Below are 17,307 nucleotides of genomic sequence, written 5' to 3' on the forward strand. Positions count from 1 at the left end.
AAACAGAGTACCAGAACCACCCTGGCACGTTGGCCTAGCACTGATGTCGTTTGTCAGCTCCGATCTAAAAAACGGAAACTATTTCAAAGTGTAATGCAACAAATTTCGGAAGGTAAGCAACGAAGATCCATAGCGAGCAAACGAAAAAATGGAACATACAGGAAAACCATTGGGGATAGTGCATAATTACTGTACACACAACGCATATAAGAAGCATTCCCGTCACGCGGTTTATGGGTCTTCTAATGGATACTTGCTAGCATGCAAACAGACACAGCTACAGACATCTTAAACTAAAGCGGGGAGCTATTATGCTCACTGGCCATTTGCTGCAACTTTGCGATCACATGTGTCGCAGCTGAGTTTCTTGCTTCATGAATGGTTGGTTGTATGCCACTCAAACCTGAGCACTCGAAATTAGTTCCTTTAACACTTACATTAGCTACATAGCCGCCTACACAAAGAAAGTTTCAAAGTCATAACTGGCACAAGGACAAATAAGGGAGGAGCAGTTCACTATTAGCCAAGGATGGCAGTTCTGACCCATTTATGTATAAAAACGGTCAATATGGGTTATAAACCAGCCAAATGGTCAAGTTGAAAGTTGTCTTTCATATCAATTTATAAGTTGCAACAACATTGACTTATAAACAGGTGACGTGGACGTTGACATGGCATGTGACATGGATTTTTTTTTCATTCTTTATTATTTATTCACATAAAAAACTCATTTTTACAAAAATTTTCCAAACATAACCTTGGAATCCTTTCAAAAGGATTTCTCAAGGTTCCAAACAACTTATGATTGCTATTATTATACACAACTACCATGCGAAGGTCACTATATTATAAGTGCAATACATTAAAATGAAAATAATGATAAAAAAAAAAAAGTAGAAAAATAAAAGAAAATAATCCATGTCATGTGTCATAACAGCAAAGTGCCAATTCATCCCCAGTCAACTCCCGTAGTGACATTTTTTTTTACAAATTCAATCCAAAGTCAACAGCATCAACATGTTCTTTTAGGCTTTTACATTGTCACAACAAGGACATAGGGAAAAATAGTATTTTAAACTAATAAAAAAAGGAGCCGCTAATTTGAGAATAGCATTAAGCATAGTGCAAAAAAAGGTAAAGATTTTTCTCTTACCATCTGAACGAGTTGTGCTATATGATGGCAACATCCAATTGTTTGATAGACAAATATCATCCAACTCCTGGTAATATAAGATTTTGTAAGGGTGTTTATAGAGCAGACAATGACACCTATAAGCTTATGCAACAACTTTAAAGGTTTCAAATACATAGACAAAAAGTCAACACGGCCCATTTGATCAAAACAAAAATGACTAGTTATGACATTATGACATGAGCCCTTTCCCACCACTCCCAGATCATCTATTTTGGTACCCGTAATCACCATTTAGGAATCTAGTCATACAAGAAACAAGTAAAAATAAATGCTAAGACTTGCCTGGCATGCTTTTCTCAATGTGAGTTGAGCCTCAGACAAGCTCTTTCCTAACAATGGCAAGCTTCTATCACCATGCAGTTCCGCATGCTCTTGAGCTTCCAAGTTATCTTGCTGGGAAATTTCATTGCAACAATTAATTACAGCTTCTAGCTTCAGACCCAAGCAATCTCCAACACCTTTTATAAGTAGAAAAAACAAACGAAAGACAACATTTAGATTAAAGTGATTCTGATTGTTCTTTTTGGTTATCTAGGGTCAAAATTATCAGATCCGGAGAAGCTAGAATAAAGTTCCTATAACAGAACAGTTTATTGACAGAAATTTACGATATCCTTAGCGTTAATAAATAGACTATCTAACTATCTGATTTCAACTATTTAAGTTGCAACGACTACATTCCAAAGAAGTGAAGAACCCAATAGCAGAAATTATCTGGCATATTGTAAAAGTTATGGATGCTAACACCATTATCTGCAACTCAAAATCGATGCAAGCAACTAAGTCAATTCATGTTTACACCCCTAGCATTACTATCTGATGACATATATGATCGTAAAAACACACAAGAAAGCACATAGTCATACCACCACACATGATTGCCTGAATCTTTTTATCACATGAAATCAACTCGTCTTCTATAATGCGCTGTTGATCATACTGCAAGGGAACAAACCACATCAATATTTCCCAAAACAGCCCAGATATCATGGAAGAGAAATTCAGCCTCCAACTAATAAATCCTTACACTTGTATTGCATCAAATAATATTTGTCAATTGAGAATTGCGGGACAACAAAATTTCACAAAACAGTGATTCAGATAGTGTTTGGGATTGCTTTTTTCACCTGTGCCTGTTGCTTTCTTTAAAGTTTAAACACAGATACACAATAAACAGGTTCAAAGTGTTTGGATGGAGAAAACTGGCTATGCATATTTGCTTATTTAAGGTGAAAGCAGCAGCTTGATACCGAGAAGCAAGGATCTCCTAAAAGTTGTAGTGACTCGATTCAATTCATCCATATTCAGAATTACAACCCTAATGACATATTAATACTAATCCTATAGCTTGATTAGGAAGCTATTACTAATAAAGGTAACTAAATAATATGAAAGATACCCTTCTAGAATATAGATACTTTATCCTGTAGGATATATGTAGTATCAGAATTTTGGTCAGAAGGTGTTACCCAACCCGCCTAAGTCCAAACTGGCCACTTTGGCCACATCTGTATAAAGGCATGATATCATGTCACATATTCGGGGTTAATAGTTGAGAATAGAAGCATACCAATTTCTGTCTTTTATGCAAAAGAGCTCGAAGGGCAGCCTCTGACAACTCAAATCTCTTTGCATCCACTGTGATGTGAAAGTCTTCAACCGCATGATCCACTGTTACTAATCTATCCTCATTATGCAAGACCATGCAAGACTTTTTTTCACCATCAGGATTTCCATCTTTGGTTTGACTAATGATCAACATTTTCTTCGAGTCCTCCAGAGTTTCCTGCTGGATTCCAAACACTTATTGTTACATAAGTAATGTAACTTCTATTCCCACGAGTTCATTTATTTAGATTCTTGATCTTCACTATCTATATCTAGGTTTTTGTTCTTATTTCCATTTTATTTGCAAGACCTCTAAATACAAAAATAATAATGTAAAAGTGATAATGTCAAACTAAAAACATAATAAAGTTGATTTACCTTGGTGCTAATTGATTTAGTTGAAGTGGTCCTTTTTTCATGTCGATAAACCTTGAGTGGCTTATCAATGCTCCTACTGATTGTTCCACTTAACAAAGTGTTTGACTCAGACTTGCAAGATCCATTCATATCTTTCTGCTTCATACTATCACAACTAGCACCTGTGATTCTGTTGCCAATAGAATTATCAGTTTCTTTGGCTGCTCGGTCAAAAAGGTTTCCTTTCAAAGGAGAAGTCACAACATCATCTGGCACCTTGCTGATGGGTTCGCTATGTTCGTTTGTATTAAAGCTATTGACTGCAACACGGCTGTCACGGGGTTCTTCAGTTGAACTTACGCTGTACACACTTGCTGAGTCCAATTTTGACTTAACTTGGACATTATCAGAGACTCTATTACTTTCACCATTTCCTTTCTCACATGAGTTCTGTGAGCCTTTAATGGTGCTTGCATCTGGCACCTTGCTAACAGGTTGACTACATGTGTTGGAAATAAAGCCATTTTTGGTAACTCGACTATCAAGAGGTTCTTCTTTACTTGAATTGCTGCTAAGCACACTTCCCGAGTCCAATATTGACTTAACTTGTAGGTTGTGGGAGACTCTCTTACTTATACCATTTACTTTATCAAATGACTTGTGTGAGGCTCGAATGATGCTTGTATCTGCACCTCCTTTTCCACCTTGATGCAGTACGCTACCTGACCCTCTGCAACATTCATATAGCACTATATCATCAGGCAAGTGAAACTGCTACGTATTGACTCTTTTTTTCAGCGTGACTTGATAGCTAAATAGTTGGAGTTAAACCCATCACTTAAGAATGTAATTAATGTTGGCTGATCGATTAAGTTGATACCAAACACCCCTAACTGTGACTTCTAAGGAAATGTTGAAACACTTAAAGAGTTAAAGGGTTACACATAAAAATTTGCATGACGCAAAAGTATTGACAACTCTTGACTTGCATATGTAGTTAGATGTTGTAATTGTACCTTCACTTTTCTAATGCGGTACGATTCCTATATGTACTAGATGTCTATCTATATCTTTGTCACAATATACAGTATTTGATTCTTCGATAACTGCAATACATTCTTTCTCTATAAAGCACTTGTAAATGAATACTAATTAAAGTTTTATTAAATATGTCAGCCACAAACTAACATTCATAATCAAGTGTGCACATTTCCTCATCACTGATAGAGAAGAAAACAAAGGGAAAAATAATCAAGTCGTTCTACCGCAAGGTTTGGTCTCTATCTAAATTATATTAGTCACTGAACTCTACATACTCATGTAAAACATGTATTAGATGCAGGGAAAATGCAAGAGGATAAACGTTATCGCATATCTACTTCAAGATTCAAACTTTTTCAAAGCTTTTTAACAGTTGAGCTTTTCCTCTTCCTTAAATAAACAACTAGAATATTGCTTTCAAATACAAGGGTTTATGAAGATAAGTTGCGCCCAGAGGATTCATTGGTATACACAATGAAACAGTCTTCTTGTGGGGCAAGTGGCGCATTAGTGTACCCATTTTGACCTGTTACCCAACCTTCCCAAGATATCTATTTTTTTGACATGTACCGAATATCAGTACAAACACATACATAGGAAATTGGGGTATTAAACCTAGAGGCAAAAGTAAGTTACCTTGAGAACAACTTTGAGATAATTGCAGCATATGGAAGCAGGTAATAATATTCAACGACAGGAGTTATTACCCAGCTGCCCGAACTCTTCTTTACCACAGGGCCCTGTAAGCTACACAATAATAGTACAGTAAGTTACGTTAGATGATGCGCTTTCATACAAATATCATTCAAATAATATACATGTATGCATATCTGAGACAGCTGTTACAGAAACATGCATAACCATTGTATTAGAGTGGGCAATTACAACCCACTTATATGAAAATGGGTTACTTTTGCTTATCCTTTCGGGCTAACCGCCTAACAGCTCAGCTGGGTACTATTAATAAATATAGCTTAAAAAGAAACAAGTGAAGTGGGTCAATATGGTTTTAAAGTCTTCAATATAATACTCAACTGTTTATGAACCCCCAAAAGAGCTACAAACTAGTACTAACCTAGAAATAACATCTTGAATAGGTACCATATTATCTTCGCTGATTGATTGGGTGCTGTGTACTATGAAAAAGTTAGTAGCAGTCTTTGCTCGACTCAGTGAATATACTACATGGCTTTCCAAAACCTTTAGCTTGCCATTTCCAATTCCTGTTTCAGAGTAAAATCATATCTAAGTATTAAGATCAAATTCAGTTAAATTGTCAAAATGAACATATAAAGAATAGCACTCTCATCCTGGGATTATCATTTTGATCACCAGAGTTATGTTGGTAAAGAATTTCGGATACAGAGATATAGTGGACAGGGTAGAACAATAATAACGGATCTCTCTTAAGGCTACCATGAGTATTAACCATGTTGCATGCTCTGCTTTGTAGCTTCATTTAGGATATGCCAAGTCTAATAAATAGCATTGTGCATTCACTTTCTCTCTAATTTAGCCACTGGACATAAAGATATTCTACTTACGGCCAACAAGACAATAATGGATTAACTTGTATCTATTAGATAAAAAGTTACCCAAAGAGTATTTTGATGCATAGAACCTCAGAATCATATTATTCAAAAAGTTAAACTTTTTGATGAAACAACATCATTTTTGTTATCATGTCACTAACACTATATTTTAAAAGATCTTTGGACAAAAAGTGTTTCGGGTCAATTAACCTGACCGATATCACCTTGACCTGTAAAAAAAAATTACCGCGTTTTACCTGATACAGTGCCCACCCGAACAACCCATGTTTTACCTGTTAATTCCTTCACAGCTGAAAATGCGAGCTGCTGAAACCCATCTTCCCCTTCTTCATTATAATTCCTCATTCTTTTGTTTCCCTTACTCCCAAATCCACTCTCTTCATGAAAAAGATCCTTCTCTATGACTGACCATACTCCATTGTCAAACTGTAGGAAGCAATTCTCTTTCTGTGAGTCTATTAGTAAGACTGCCACTTTTGTTACAGGCCATTCTTTTATCATACTCGAGACATTAGCAGAGGCATCCAGCAAAGTCTCAGATATGGTGCATGCATCCATAATTGCTTTCTCTGTTAGTGAAAGCTGTTTTTCCGGGTCATCTAAAACAGGGTGATCTGACTGACACATGTACTTCATATGAGGTAGTATACTCGGTTTAAACATTATGGCAAGGTTACAAAACTGGCCAAACGTTAAGAATTCACTTTCTGGGTGGTCATTTAGATGATAGTAATTGTAAAGTACTGCAACTGCATGAACCTGAAATCACATCATCAAATAATTACACCCCACCAAGGCACTTGACAATTAAATCTCTCTTGCAACGGACAAATGCAAAACCAAGTAACAACATTTACCTGTTTGGCAACAGACTTTTGTTTTGATTCAGATGGAGTCTCCTTTGCAATGTCGGTATGCTTCAAAGGTAGCAATGGACCAACCAAGTACTCGATTAATGCTCCAACAGTCTCCTCTGTCGGACTAGCCTCTGTTGGCAAATCTATGTCCATGGCCTCTGGATTAAATCATTTATACAAGAGATAAATTAGTGGTTGTGAAGAAATTAAGACGATAACAGAATCACTTAATGCTCGAACAAAATCAATTCTAAACTTCAACACAAAACTGATTATTAGACTATGTCTAACTTCCAGATTAAGGATTTGCAAATTTGAGACCTACATTTCAATGAAACATAACTTCCAGTTTAATCAACCTCAATACTAAATTCGGTTATCTTTAAATATCAGACAAAGTTTCTACCTGAATTTCAATGAACCATAACTGGGTTTCACAGGGTTTAGTCAAATTTATGACTTTTTCAAGAGATCAAGATAAAAAGTACACACAAAAAGAAAAAAGATCAAGAATTAAAGGGTTTTGCAGTGTTTTGTCAAATTTAGAAACTTTATAAAGAAAAAAACAGGGTTTTGAAGGGCATTGTCACAATCAAAAAGTTTACAAAGAAAAAAATCCAAGAAAAACAGAAAGTAAAAAAGATGACAAAATTTATAAGCTTTATGAAGAAAAAGATCAAGAATAAAAGATGAGTTTTTCAGGGTTTTGTCAATTTGTAAACTTTAATTACCTCAGCGAACTAAAACAGCAAAAAAGAAAATAATCAAGAAACTATATTTCTTTTTTATACAAGATCAATAAAATGTGGTTCAATGATTGATATTTTATAACACTTACAAAAATTATTATAGAAACCTGAAAGGAAGTAAAATTGTACCTTGGAAGACCATTTTCGGATTTACAGACACACACAAGGTGTGTTTAACAAATTCAGTCTCCAAATGATGAAGACAAGAGACCAAACCTTTGTGTGTTTTTGAGTGTGTATATGTGTGTCAGTGTGTCTGGCACTGTGCATACCATTTGACACTTGCCAATCAACTCAGTTTATTATTATTATTAATTAATTACTCGTAATAATTAATTCCCACAAGTTTCCAACGGCTCGTCTTTGTCTTTTTCCTATTTTCTTTTCTTTTGTGTTTTTATCAATACGGAGTTTAAGAAAATATAAAAAACTATTGCTGCTTCAGTGGTTAGTTATTAACTATTTAATTAAATCGTTGACCCCGACGGGCGACGGATGTATATATTGTTAAACTAATGAACGATTCTAATTTGAGATGTAAACGAACTAAATATTTGTTCTTGTGGAACGAATGAATGAAAGTGATTAACAAATATCCATCCATTTATCGATACAAACTAACAAAGACATTGCTTATTCTCAAAATGTTATTTTTATGATATATAGCTTATTGTATGATTAGTTGTTTCAGGTTTATACGTTGCTTAAAGTACTTGAAGATTTATGGACTGTAAGTTATTTTTGTTTTTAAGGACTGAAGCTGTACATGAAAAAAAGAGGAAAGTACAAAGGCTGCTTATGACTTTTCTGAAAATCATTGAGTATATATAGATGGTTATAACCCGGTTTAGGGTTATGTATCAATTATATTATTTTGCATCTATATTTTTTGCTTCTCTCTTTCGTTTTATTCAATTCATCTTGTTTCTTAGTTTACAATTGAAATTGTAATAGAACACTTAATATTGTAGTTGAGTAAATCCATACCTGAATAGCAGTGGTGGATATTTGGTGATTTAGATAATATAATCAATTTAGATTGATTATTATTTCTGTTTATTTGGTTAATTAATTGAGGATTAATTCATAGATTTAGTTTTTGTTCACCTTTATAAGAATTTATTTTATGTGCTATAAGTGAAGACTAAATGGATGATTACACGTTGTGACTGTGGCAATGGCGGTAGCAATGTCGATGTGGTGGTGGGTATTGGGGCGACTGGTAGTAATGACGGCGGGCAGTGATATATGAATTATTTTATGAGTTATGAGATGATTGCGAAAATTAATAAGAGTATTGGAGGTATGTAGGTTAATTATATATTATTATATATATAATAAAACTTTCAAAAGAAAAAGACATTATCTGTTTTTTATATATGTGGTGTCTATGTATACTGCATTCTTGAGTCGTTTTAGCAATAGAAAGGGAAAAAAAAAAGGGATAATTTTTTTTTTGCATTCTCATTTTTTTAAAATGAATGGAATAGAAAAGAAAAAGAAATTTAACCATTTTTAGTCCCAAATTTATCATGCTAAAAATGGACGGATTTCAATGGAAACAACTTAATATGGTATATAATTACTTTTTTGTCCCTAAAAGCTTATCAAACATTGTAATCTGGTTGTTTTTACAGGATGATAAATTAGTAAAACTAAAATGTTCTTTTTTTTCTTTTCTTAAATTTTAAAATCAAAGATTTATCTAGTTGTTAACTTTTCTTTCTATTCTTTATATCTCGAGAATGCCTTTTTATGTCTATAGTTTCTTTGTCTTTCTTTTTCTATTTATTCTTATCTTATATTTTCTTTAACTTTTTTTAGAACGACATTCTAATTTAATCCTACTCCTAAATTACACGCATGCCTGAAATGAAACTCGGGACTCTTGAAAAATCCCTATTAATACACCCCCACAAATGTGGGAAGTGAGACTCGAACCCAGGTGGATCCCCCAAGGTAATCAAAAACCTTACCAATGGGCCACCAAACTCATTGTCATCTTTTCTTTAAATTTAAACTCAAAAATATAGTTGTAGAGTTTAATATACGTCTTTCTTGGTCAAGGTTGTCCAATTATGCTATCAAATGTGTGGTTCCAAACGTATATATTTTATAATGTAAATGTAGGATTGGTTATTGTAAAACAAATATTAAATTAAAACAAATGAGACAAATTTTGACCCTCAGATCATGTTAAAATTAATGTACGAAAATTCATAAAACACAAGTATTTAAATTGATGCACAATTGTTTTCATGATGCACGATGATTTTCAGTGAAAAGAAACTTATTGTTTTATTTGTTTTACTTTAATCCTTATTTTTTTTATACCTAGAACCTGTAAAATTGTAAACCTATATTTTTTATAAATAAGAGGGGATATAAAAAAACTAATATGACACATTTATTTAGTTTACAAATAGAATTTTGTTTATTTGTTAGGGGTGTTTAAGATTACTTTTTAAAAATAGATTATGCGTTTAGAATAATTAAAATCAGATAATTAGTTGTGACAAAACGTGCCGCTGAAAGATGATGTTTGTATTTGATTATGTTATTTTAAATTGCAATAATCAGATAATTAATTTTTTTTAAGTGTTTGGCAATATATACATTTTAAGAAGTAAACAAGTAAAATGACAAGAATGAACATTAAACAAATGGTTATTATAACTCAAACACACTAGCATATATGTGTATTGCAGCCTATAAGATTATAAAATGATAAAACTAACGGTGCAAATATGGTTTTCTCAAATTGAAGTGCTAAGCAGCCATTTATTCTTGCATGTGAAATTTATATCAAAGCGCAATGTTTTCTTTATTGATTTACTAGTGTTTTGAAGTGCATACATTGATGCATAATTTGTATCTATTATACAGCAAGTGTTTAATACTCTTGATCAGCCTTTTTAACCGAGGTCATCTGTACATATATTCTTGGCTCATTAAACGGACAATTAATCAATATTATGGGCTATGTTAAAAGATTGTACAACCTACATATCTATATCTATATCTATACTATATTATAAAACAGATTCTTTTCAGATTTTTAATATTGAGTTAAAACTTTCAATATTGATTTTAAGTACATCCCCAAAATACCCTTCTCATCTATTCTATATTTATCTAAAATAACCATAATACCCTTTCTCTCTCCTCAAATCTCAATCAATCATCTTTTTTCTCTCTCCTCCATAAATTATTTATTCCTCTAATTCATTCAAAATATTTTATCTCAAAAATCATACGTCGATAAATTATAAAAACTGTATGGATGTTCTTAAAATTTCATGCTCTTTCATTAGAGATGTCATTCGATATACTTTCGACGAATTTTTAAATCCGAGGGCGGAGACCGTAGGCATTTGACTATCACACTCTCTGACCTAGCTATCACCCCCACCATCTCACCGCCGTAATGCGCGGATACTTACTCTCATAACGATATAAATCAATATGACAGAGTAATACAATAGTCTTTACCTTTGTTGATTTGTTGGACGGAGAAAAGGGATGTGAAGCTTAAAATGAAAATGTAGGATATGGTGGTTTATAAGGGTATTTATGTAAAATACCAAAAATGGGCCTTATTCGCTCGTTACGAAACCCCAAAAATGGATCAACCCATCTACGACTACAAACGAGTTTGACTTTAACAATGAACTTGAAATTTTCAATATTCATATTATATTATAAATCAGATTTTCTCTAGATTTTCAACATTGAACTTGAAATTTTCAATATTGATTTTAAGTACTTCCCCAAAATGCCCCTCTTATCTATTCTATATTTATCTAAAATAACTATAATACCCTTTCTCTCTCCTCAAATCTCAACCAATCATCTTTTTTCTCTCTCTTCCATAAATCATTTATTCCTCCAATTCATTAAAAATCTTTTATCTCAAAAACCGTACATCGATAAATTATAAAAATTGTATGAGTGTGCTTAAAATTTCATGTTTCTTTCATTAGAGATGTCATTCAATATACTTTCGACAAATTTTTAAATCCGAGGGCGGAGCCCGTACGGCTAAGGCATTTGACTATCATACTCTATGACATATCAACTCCTATAACCTATCATACTCTATGACCTAGGTATCACCCCACCATCTCACCGCCGCAACGCGGTTTACTTATCAAAGCTGAAAAATAAACTGTATACAATTTAGAAGTTTGGTTCTAGCTTATAAGAAACGTTATTAAACGTGTCATGTGAAATTTTCGAGACTTAAGACCTATGTGATTACTAATTTACCATACGCTCAAAATCTATAACCAGTTAGAGTTTGATGTTGTAGAATTCAACCAAACTCTTTTTGGGCTAAGATGACCGAGTTGAGTCGAATTGGGTATGACTTATTAGCACTGGGTGAATGCCCGCGTGATGCCGCTAATGTGGCGGTATGATGATGGTGGCTAGTGATTGTGGGTGCGTTATTAACGGTAATGGTAGCAGTGGTGGGTTATTAGTGTAAAAGAGGTAATGTAATTATTTTAAGGGTTGAAGGATGTATATGGTAGATAACTTTATTAGTGAACAAAATACTAATAGTGGGGTGTTTTGGAGTTATCAAAAACTTTGTTAGAAAAAAAAAAGATGGAGTAAATGTTTTATAATTTTGTATAGATATATGAGCTATTCTAGCTCTTGAGTCGAGCTTGAGTTCCTCGAGCCAAGATCAAGATTGCATGTTAAGGCTAACAAGGATCTTTAATTGAGCTCGACTTAGGCTAGGATGACAGAGTTGAGCTCGATTGGCTCCTTTGAATTCTTGGACTGAACATACATGCATTGTCGATCAAAACAAGAGGAATAAGTATTACAACTATTAATCAATTTGGATCTTTAGTTGATGTAATCACTTATAAACATAAGTAGGGGATTGTAGGATAACAAACCTCTTAAGTAGTACACAAGCGATTTTTATTTAGATCTAGTACATGTTATACACATGTAGCATATTTATTGTTGGCAAATACCACAAATGTAACCATCGTATACTTGGAGAATATCATTAGGCAAAGGCCTCTACCAGTTGAAGCTTCCTCCTAAGCACAAGAAGAAAGCTTTCAGACAACCATGGGCAGGTGATGGCCAGCATGCTTATATGAATAGTTTGGATGTGAGCTTAAACGAGTCCAGCATGGCTCTGCAGTTCCATAAAGAAATACAGGATCGTCGGCGGCGCCTCTGTTCAGACATATTTTTTCCAACAGCTGTAACAACAAATCATCGATTTAGAGTTATATAGTTTACCTCATTTTGTATTAGTTTACTTATAGTACCTAGCAATCTAGCATGGACAATAAATAAATATTAATTAAATCAATTTTTTCTAATGACTTCTTGTCCCAAAATGATTAGGTATGCAAACTAAATTGTTTTAAACTGGAAGTAACGGAACTTATTGTTGTGAATGTAGGTGTATGTTACATTGTTAGTGATAGATGAAAGAAGTATGAAAGTACACTGATGTTTTATCTATATATTTTGCGAAAACTTACCCAAGGGATGTCTTTGTTGAGACTTGAGAGTAAGACCTTAATAGACGACAATACTCTACATAGATCATATCTAGAGATGGAATAATTATTGGGTTGGGTAAAGGGTTCAGGTTGAAGTGGGTCATTTTAACATGGGTCAAAACAGAACGTTAAGTGGGGTCGATCCAGAAACATCTTTTGTGCATTTTTTTTGGAAAACTTGCAAATAATTAATGTATTATGATTGTGAAAACGGTATAATAAAGATACTAAACTAAACCCTAGAATAAAACGATTTGGAAGGTAGTACAAGTTAAATATAAACTTTGGACGACGTTCAACCCGTTTGGCATGTTCCCCTATTGGCTAAATCATGCACCACCGCCATTCATATGTAAAATGGGTAAAAATTACCACCTCAAACACATAACACACTTGGTTAAAACAACGGGATCCTAAATCTTCAACTAAGAATGATAAAAACTCTAAATTCAATCCCATGTAAATAAGAGCAGTGATAAACTACCACACGTTTTGATAATCTACCACAATGTACACCTTTTAAAGTATACTCTACGAGTAAGTAACGCATACATGTGGTATATGTCAATTTGTGTGGTAGGAATATATTTAAACCATATCAAGATTTTCTAAATATACAGATGAAAACTGTTTATATACATACCTCAACGTGAGTTCCACGGAGTGAGAACAATACAGGAACAGCAGTGACAATGGCGAGAGCTCGTGCCCGGTGCAGGCTGTTTTCCACATTCGCCTGCAACGGCATGTAAAGGATGATTGATTGCTATTCAGAATCACCATACAATTCATCATCAGAAAGCTCGTCAAATGATCGGATATCCAGCTGATAACGAAGGATTCCTCCTATTCCACCAAAACCTCTGCAAAACTGAGATCCCTCTTGTGACTTATTGGTGACAAACTCAAGTGTGCAACCAAACTTTCGGTATTCATTAGCAAACCATTCAAGCAAAGACATCTTTTCCTGAACTTCTAGTTCGGCATTGGTGGTTGCATCCCTAAAGTTTTTCTGAATACTTTCTTGCTCTTTACTCAGATGCTTAATAATCACCTCACCAGTTGTAATATTCTTAAGAGTAAACCGATTAATATCTAGATTTTCCCAAACTATGAGTATATCAACTGCCCCCATCTCAAGAGCCTTCAATGTATCATCCACACCAAAAACATATTTCCCGGTATCTTGACTAATCTCCTCAAAGTACTTGCCGATCAAGCGTTTCTCTTGTATGAACTTGACGTTTGCAAGAATCTCGGCAGATAATTCTATTGCTTGATTGAAACCGTTTTCACCTCCATAAGAAACATCAACAACATTCAGGATTTTTGCTTGCAGGCGGGGGTCAAACATATCAGATTGGCTAAGCTCAGTTTTGAAGTCAGCAGACCCTGCAAGTATGAGTCCTGAAACATTAGGCTGGCTAGTTGAAGGATTGATATAGAACTGTGTTGCCAGCTCGGCAGTCTTCCTCACATAGTTATGCCTTTTCTCCATCCGTAAACGAGCAAACCTTAATGCAGATTGCCCTCCTCTTCCATGCTTCTTTGGGAGATCGACACTGAACTTGTGAAGCACTTCTCGAGTATTACCACTCAATGTTCCAAATAAGGTCCCGTTTCCATCCATAACTATAAAACCGAACTTGTCATCAGACTCTAATAGTTCATTCAGCGCTTCTGTATGGAATTTGTTATCACAGAGATACAAGGATGCATTGATGGGACGAAAAGGTTCAAAATCAATGGTGACTTTCTTTTCCTTACCGTCTTCGGTTACAATGGTTCCAGTGTAAAGCACAAGCCCATTTGGGGGAACCTTGTTGTAGAGTTTTAGTCTTTGTTGGGCAGATGTGATTGCTCCCAAAACAGATTGACGGTTTACTCTACTTTTTATGTTTGAAGCGGTTCCAAATTCATCTCCAAGCATTTTAGTGACCCGGGATACTTGATCACGTGGAGGCATTATAAGAGAGATCATGCTGGTACCATTACCACGAGCAGCTTCCAATGCCTTAATAAGCTTCTTGATTTTCCATATCTCAATGTTCTTATCCGTATCGTGAGCATCTCCCATTGTGGGCTAACGGAGACTGTTATACAAGTAAGAAAACTACCTGGAACGTGTGTTCAACATTAATTTCAGTAGAAAGATGGTAAATATAAGATATTAAAAATAAAAAAAACCCTACTCGATCATCTCATGACATATATGAGAGGTATCAATTCGTGTCAATTTGAGATTAGTGCTTGTAACGTAGTTTATCAGATCAGATTTTAAGGTACTTCCTTTTAGAGACACATTCCCACAACCATAGCCTTTTGTAATTGATGTAGGCCCAATTGTTGAAAACCAAACCCTTTTGTATTTAGGACAATGACTGGGTAAAAAAAAGAGACATTCACTAAAATGACCATAACTTCAAAATCAGAAGTTTATACATGAAAATAGACTTTCGAGAGTTGGATACATATAATACATCATTTTTATGCATTTGTCCCTATAAAATGTCAGATTAGCCTCAAAATAAAAATAATTATAGCTCCAAGAAAACGTATTTTGATCATATACTAGATTTTGACCCGTGTCAAATACACGAGATATTTAAGAAATTTTCAATATAAGATAAATGGTCAAATATGTATTTTTAAGTATTAAAAATGTAGGTAAGCTCAAATAAATTAATATAATTCTTAAAAATTGATTACATATATTTATTTCATTTTTTTAAATCTTTTTTGTTGACAATATTTGTTTATATTTTTTGATCTAATATTTTTTTCCCTTATTAATACCTAAAGATACTTTAGATCTTATTCAAAACACATTACAACATATAATTGTCCGTACTTGAAATACTGGGGATTGTAGTTATAAACCAACTTTAGTAAAAGCAGTTAATAACAATTTTAATGACTATCTTTCATTTCTTTATTTAAAATAATGTATCAACTTGTCATGCGAAAACCAAAATATATAGATTGAAAAACAATATTTAAAGTTCATGATCGAATTAAAAGATAAACTTTAACATACCAATAAATTGAAATTGATTTAGACTAACGAATTGTTAGTTAATAAAATTAAAATTATATAAGTGTTAGCATTATATGAAAGAAAAGGAGTTTTATATATTTTATGAAAGAATTTTTTTAAAAACAATATGTTGAATTTTTTTTTAATAATTAAATGTTAAAGAATAGAATAAAAAATTTCAAAGTTGATTGCTACAAAATGTATAAGTTAAGTATTTAGTGAGATTAAAATGTGTAAACTATCGATAAAAAACAAAAAATTCTAAATTCTAAAAACTTTAGATAATGATTAATAATTGGATAATTATAAATTATTATTTTTTTAATCTTTATTATAAGATTCATTTGGAATAGAAAAATTTAATATAGATATACATGTAAAGCTGGCTTTTATAGTTTTATCAACAAACATCCATAGTAGCTATTCATATGTATAGGCGTATAGCTGGGCTTTAATGCATAAGTCATAACAAATTTAGATATATTAATTATGTTAATTTTAAATTTAATATATATAGATTTCCATAAATTTTAAATTATAATTTTTATATCTATGACATCATCAATTTTTAATTTGATAAAGATTGAGTTTTGTGATTGATTAATAAGCTATTAGGTCAGTTGTCTTGATATGATAATTATCGTTTTGATACTTGAAGCTATAATCATCACGTATAAAACATCCATCAATTCACAACTTTTAAAGCAAAATTTGCAGAATAAAAACTTTCAATTAAAATTAACTTTTAAATATCACAAATTCACAATCACAAGTAAATAATACGAGTATATCACAAAAAGTAAAAATCTTAAAAGGCCAAATCGCAAATAAAAGTATTTGAAAAACTGACACAAAAAATGAAAATCTGAAGCCGAATTATCGTTTCAATGCATTAATATTAGAAAAACAAAACTACATACATACCAGAAAATATATATATATCCATGCAGAATGGGAAGAAAAAAAAAAGAAAGAAAGAAACACATGATGAGGAAATTTAAGGAACCACAGCAGCATATATTAAACATTCAGATCATTTATGTAACAATAAGATATAAAAATATAACTTGTGAAAAAAGAAAAAAAATAATAAATAACTGAAAAACAAAATGATAGAATTTTACCTGATCGATCAAAGGAATGATATAGGCTAAAGTGATAATTTGTTACTTTTATTTTGTTTGAATGATATTCGGAAGAGATAGAAATGAAACGAGAATGTGAATTATATATATGCAAAGTGGTTTTTTTTTATTAAGGATCTCAATCATATGTGTATGTGAGTGTGTACGTACGATGGAAGCCCCCGATCATCACGACTCTAAAATAAAACAGAGAATATATCTAGCTTACAAATATTCTTTTATTAA

The 17,307-nt window shown here is 33.0% G+C and overlaps 2 protein-coding genes across 5 annotated transcripts; both read right to left on the reverse strand.

The window, feature by feature from the left end:
- Positions 1-108: 108 nt before the first annotated feature.
- LOC122599215 lies at positions 109-7,627 on the reverse strand. Of its 3 annotated transcripts, none has more exons than XM_043771681.1 (11): positions 7,490-7,627; positions 6,612-6,769; positions 6,027-6,513; positions 5,277-5,424; positions 4,838-4,948; positions 3,182-3,890; positions 2,766-2,981; positions 2,062-2,134; positions 1,478-1,653; positions 1,154-1,220; positions 109-454 (listed from the first exon to the last, which is right to left on the reverse strand). In XM_043771681.1, exons 1-11 carry the CDS (start codon positions 7,500-7,502, stop codon positions 294-296), a joined length of 2,319 nt encoding a protein of 772 aa, XP_043627616.1. In that variant the 5' UTR covers positions 7,503-7,627; the 3' UTR covers positions 109-293. The 3 variants fall into 3 exon arrangements, with proteins under 3 accessions (XP_043627616.1, XP_043627615.1, XP_043627617.1); XM_043771680.1 differs by having other exon boundaries at positions 2,766-2,984; XM_043771682.1 differs by lacking the exon at positions 1,154-1,220 and having other exon boundaries at positions 342-454; positions 2,766-2,984.
- Positions 7,628-12,166: 4,539 nt separating this feature from the next.
- LOC122600196 (eukaryotic peptide chain release factor subunit 1-3-like) lies at positions 12,167-17,215 on the reverse strand. Of its 2 annotated transcripts, XM_043772872.1 has the most exons (4): positions 17,062-17,215; positions 14,668-15,017; positions 13,544-14,532; positions 12,167-12,591 (listed from the first exon to the last, which is right to left on the reverse strand). In XM_043772872.1, the coding sequence occupies exons 2-3, from the start codon at positions 14,975-14,977 to the stop codon at positions 13,667-13,669; spliced, it is 1,176 nt and encodes a 391-aa protein (XP_043628807.1). In that variant the 5' UTR covers positions 14,978-15,017; positions 17,062-17,215; the 3' UTR covers positions 12,167-12,591; positions 13,544-13,666. The 2 variants fall into 2 exon arrangements, with proteins under 2 accessions (XP_043628807.1, XP_043628806.1); XM_043772871.1 differs by having other exon boundaries at positions 13,544-15,017.
- Between the last annotated feature and the right edge of the window lie 92 nt (positions 17,216-17,307).

This window comes from Erigeron canadensis, chromosome 5 (assembly GCF_010389155.1).
Source record: "Erigeron canadensis isolate Cc75 chromosome 5, C_canadensis_v1, whole genome shotgun sequence".
NCBI lineage: Eukaryota > Viridiplantae > Streptophyta > Magnoliopsida > Asterales > Asteraceae > Erigeron > Erigeron canadensis.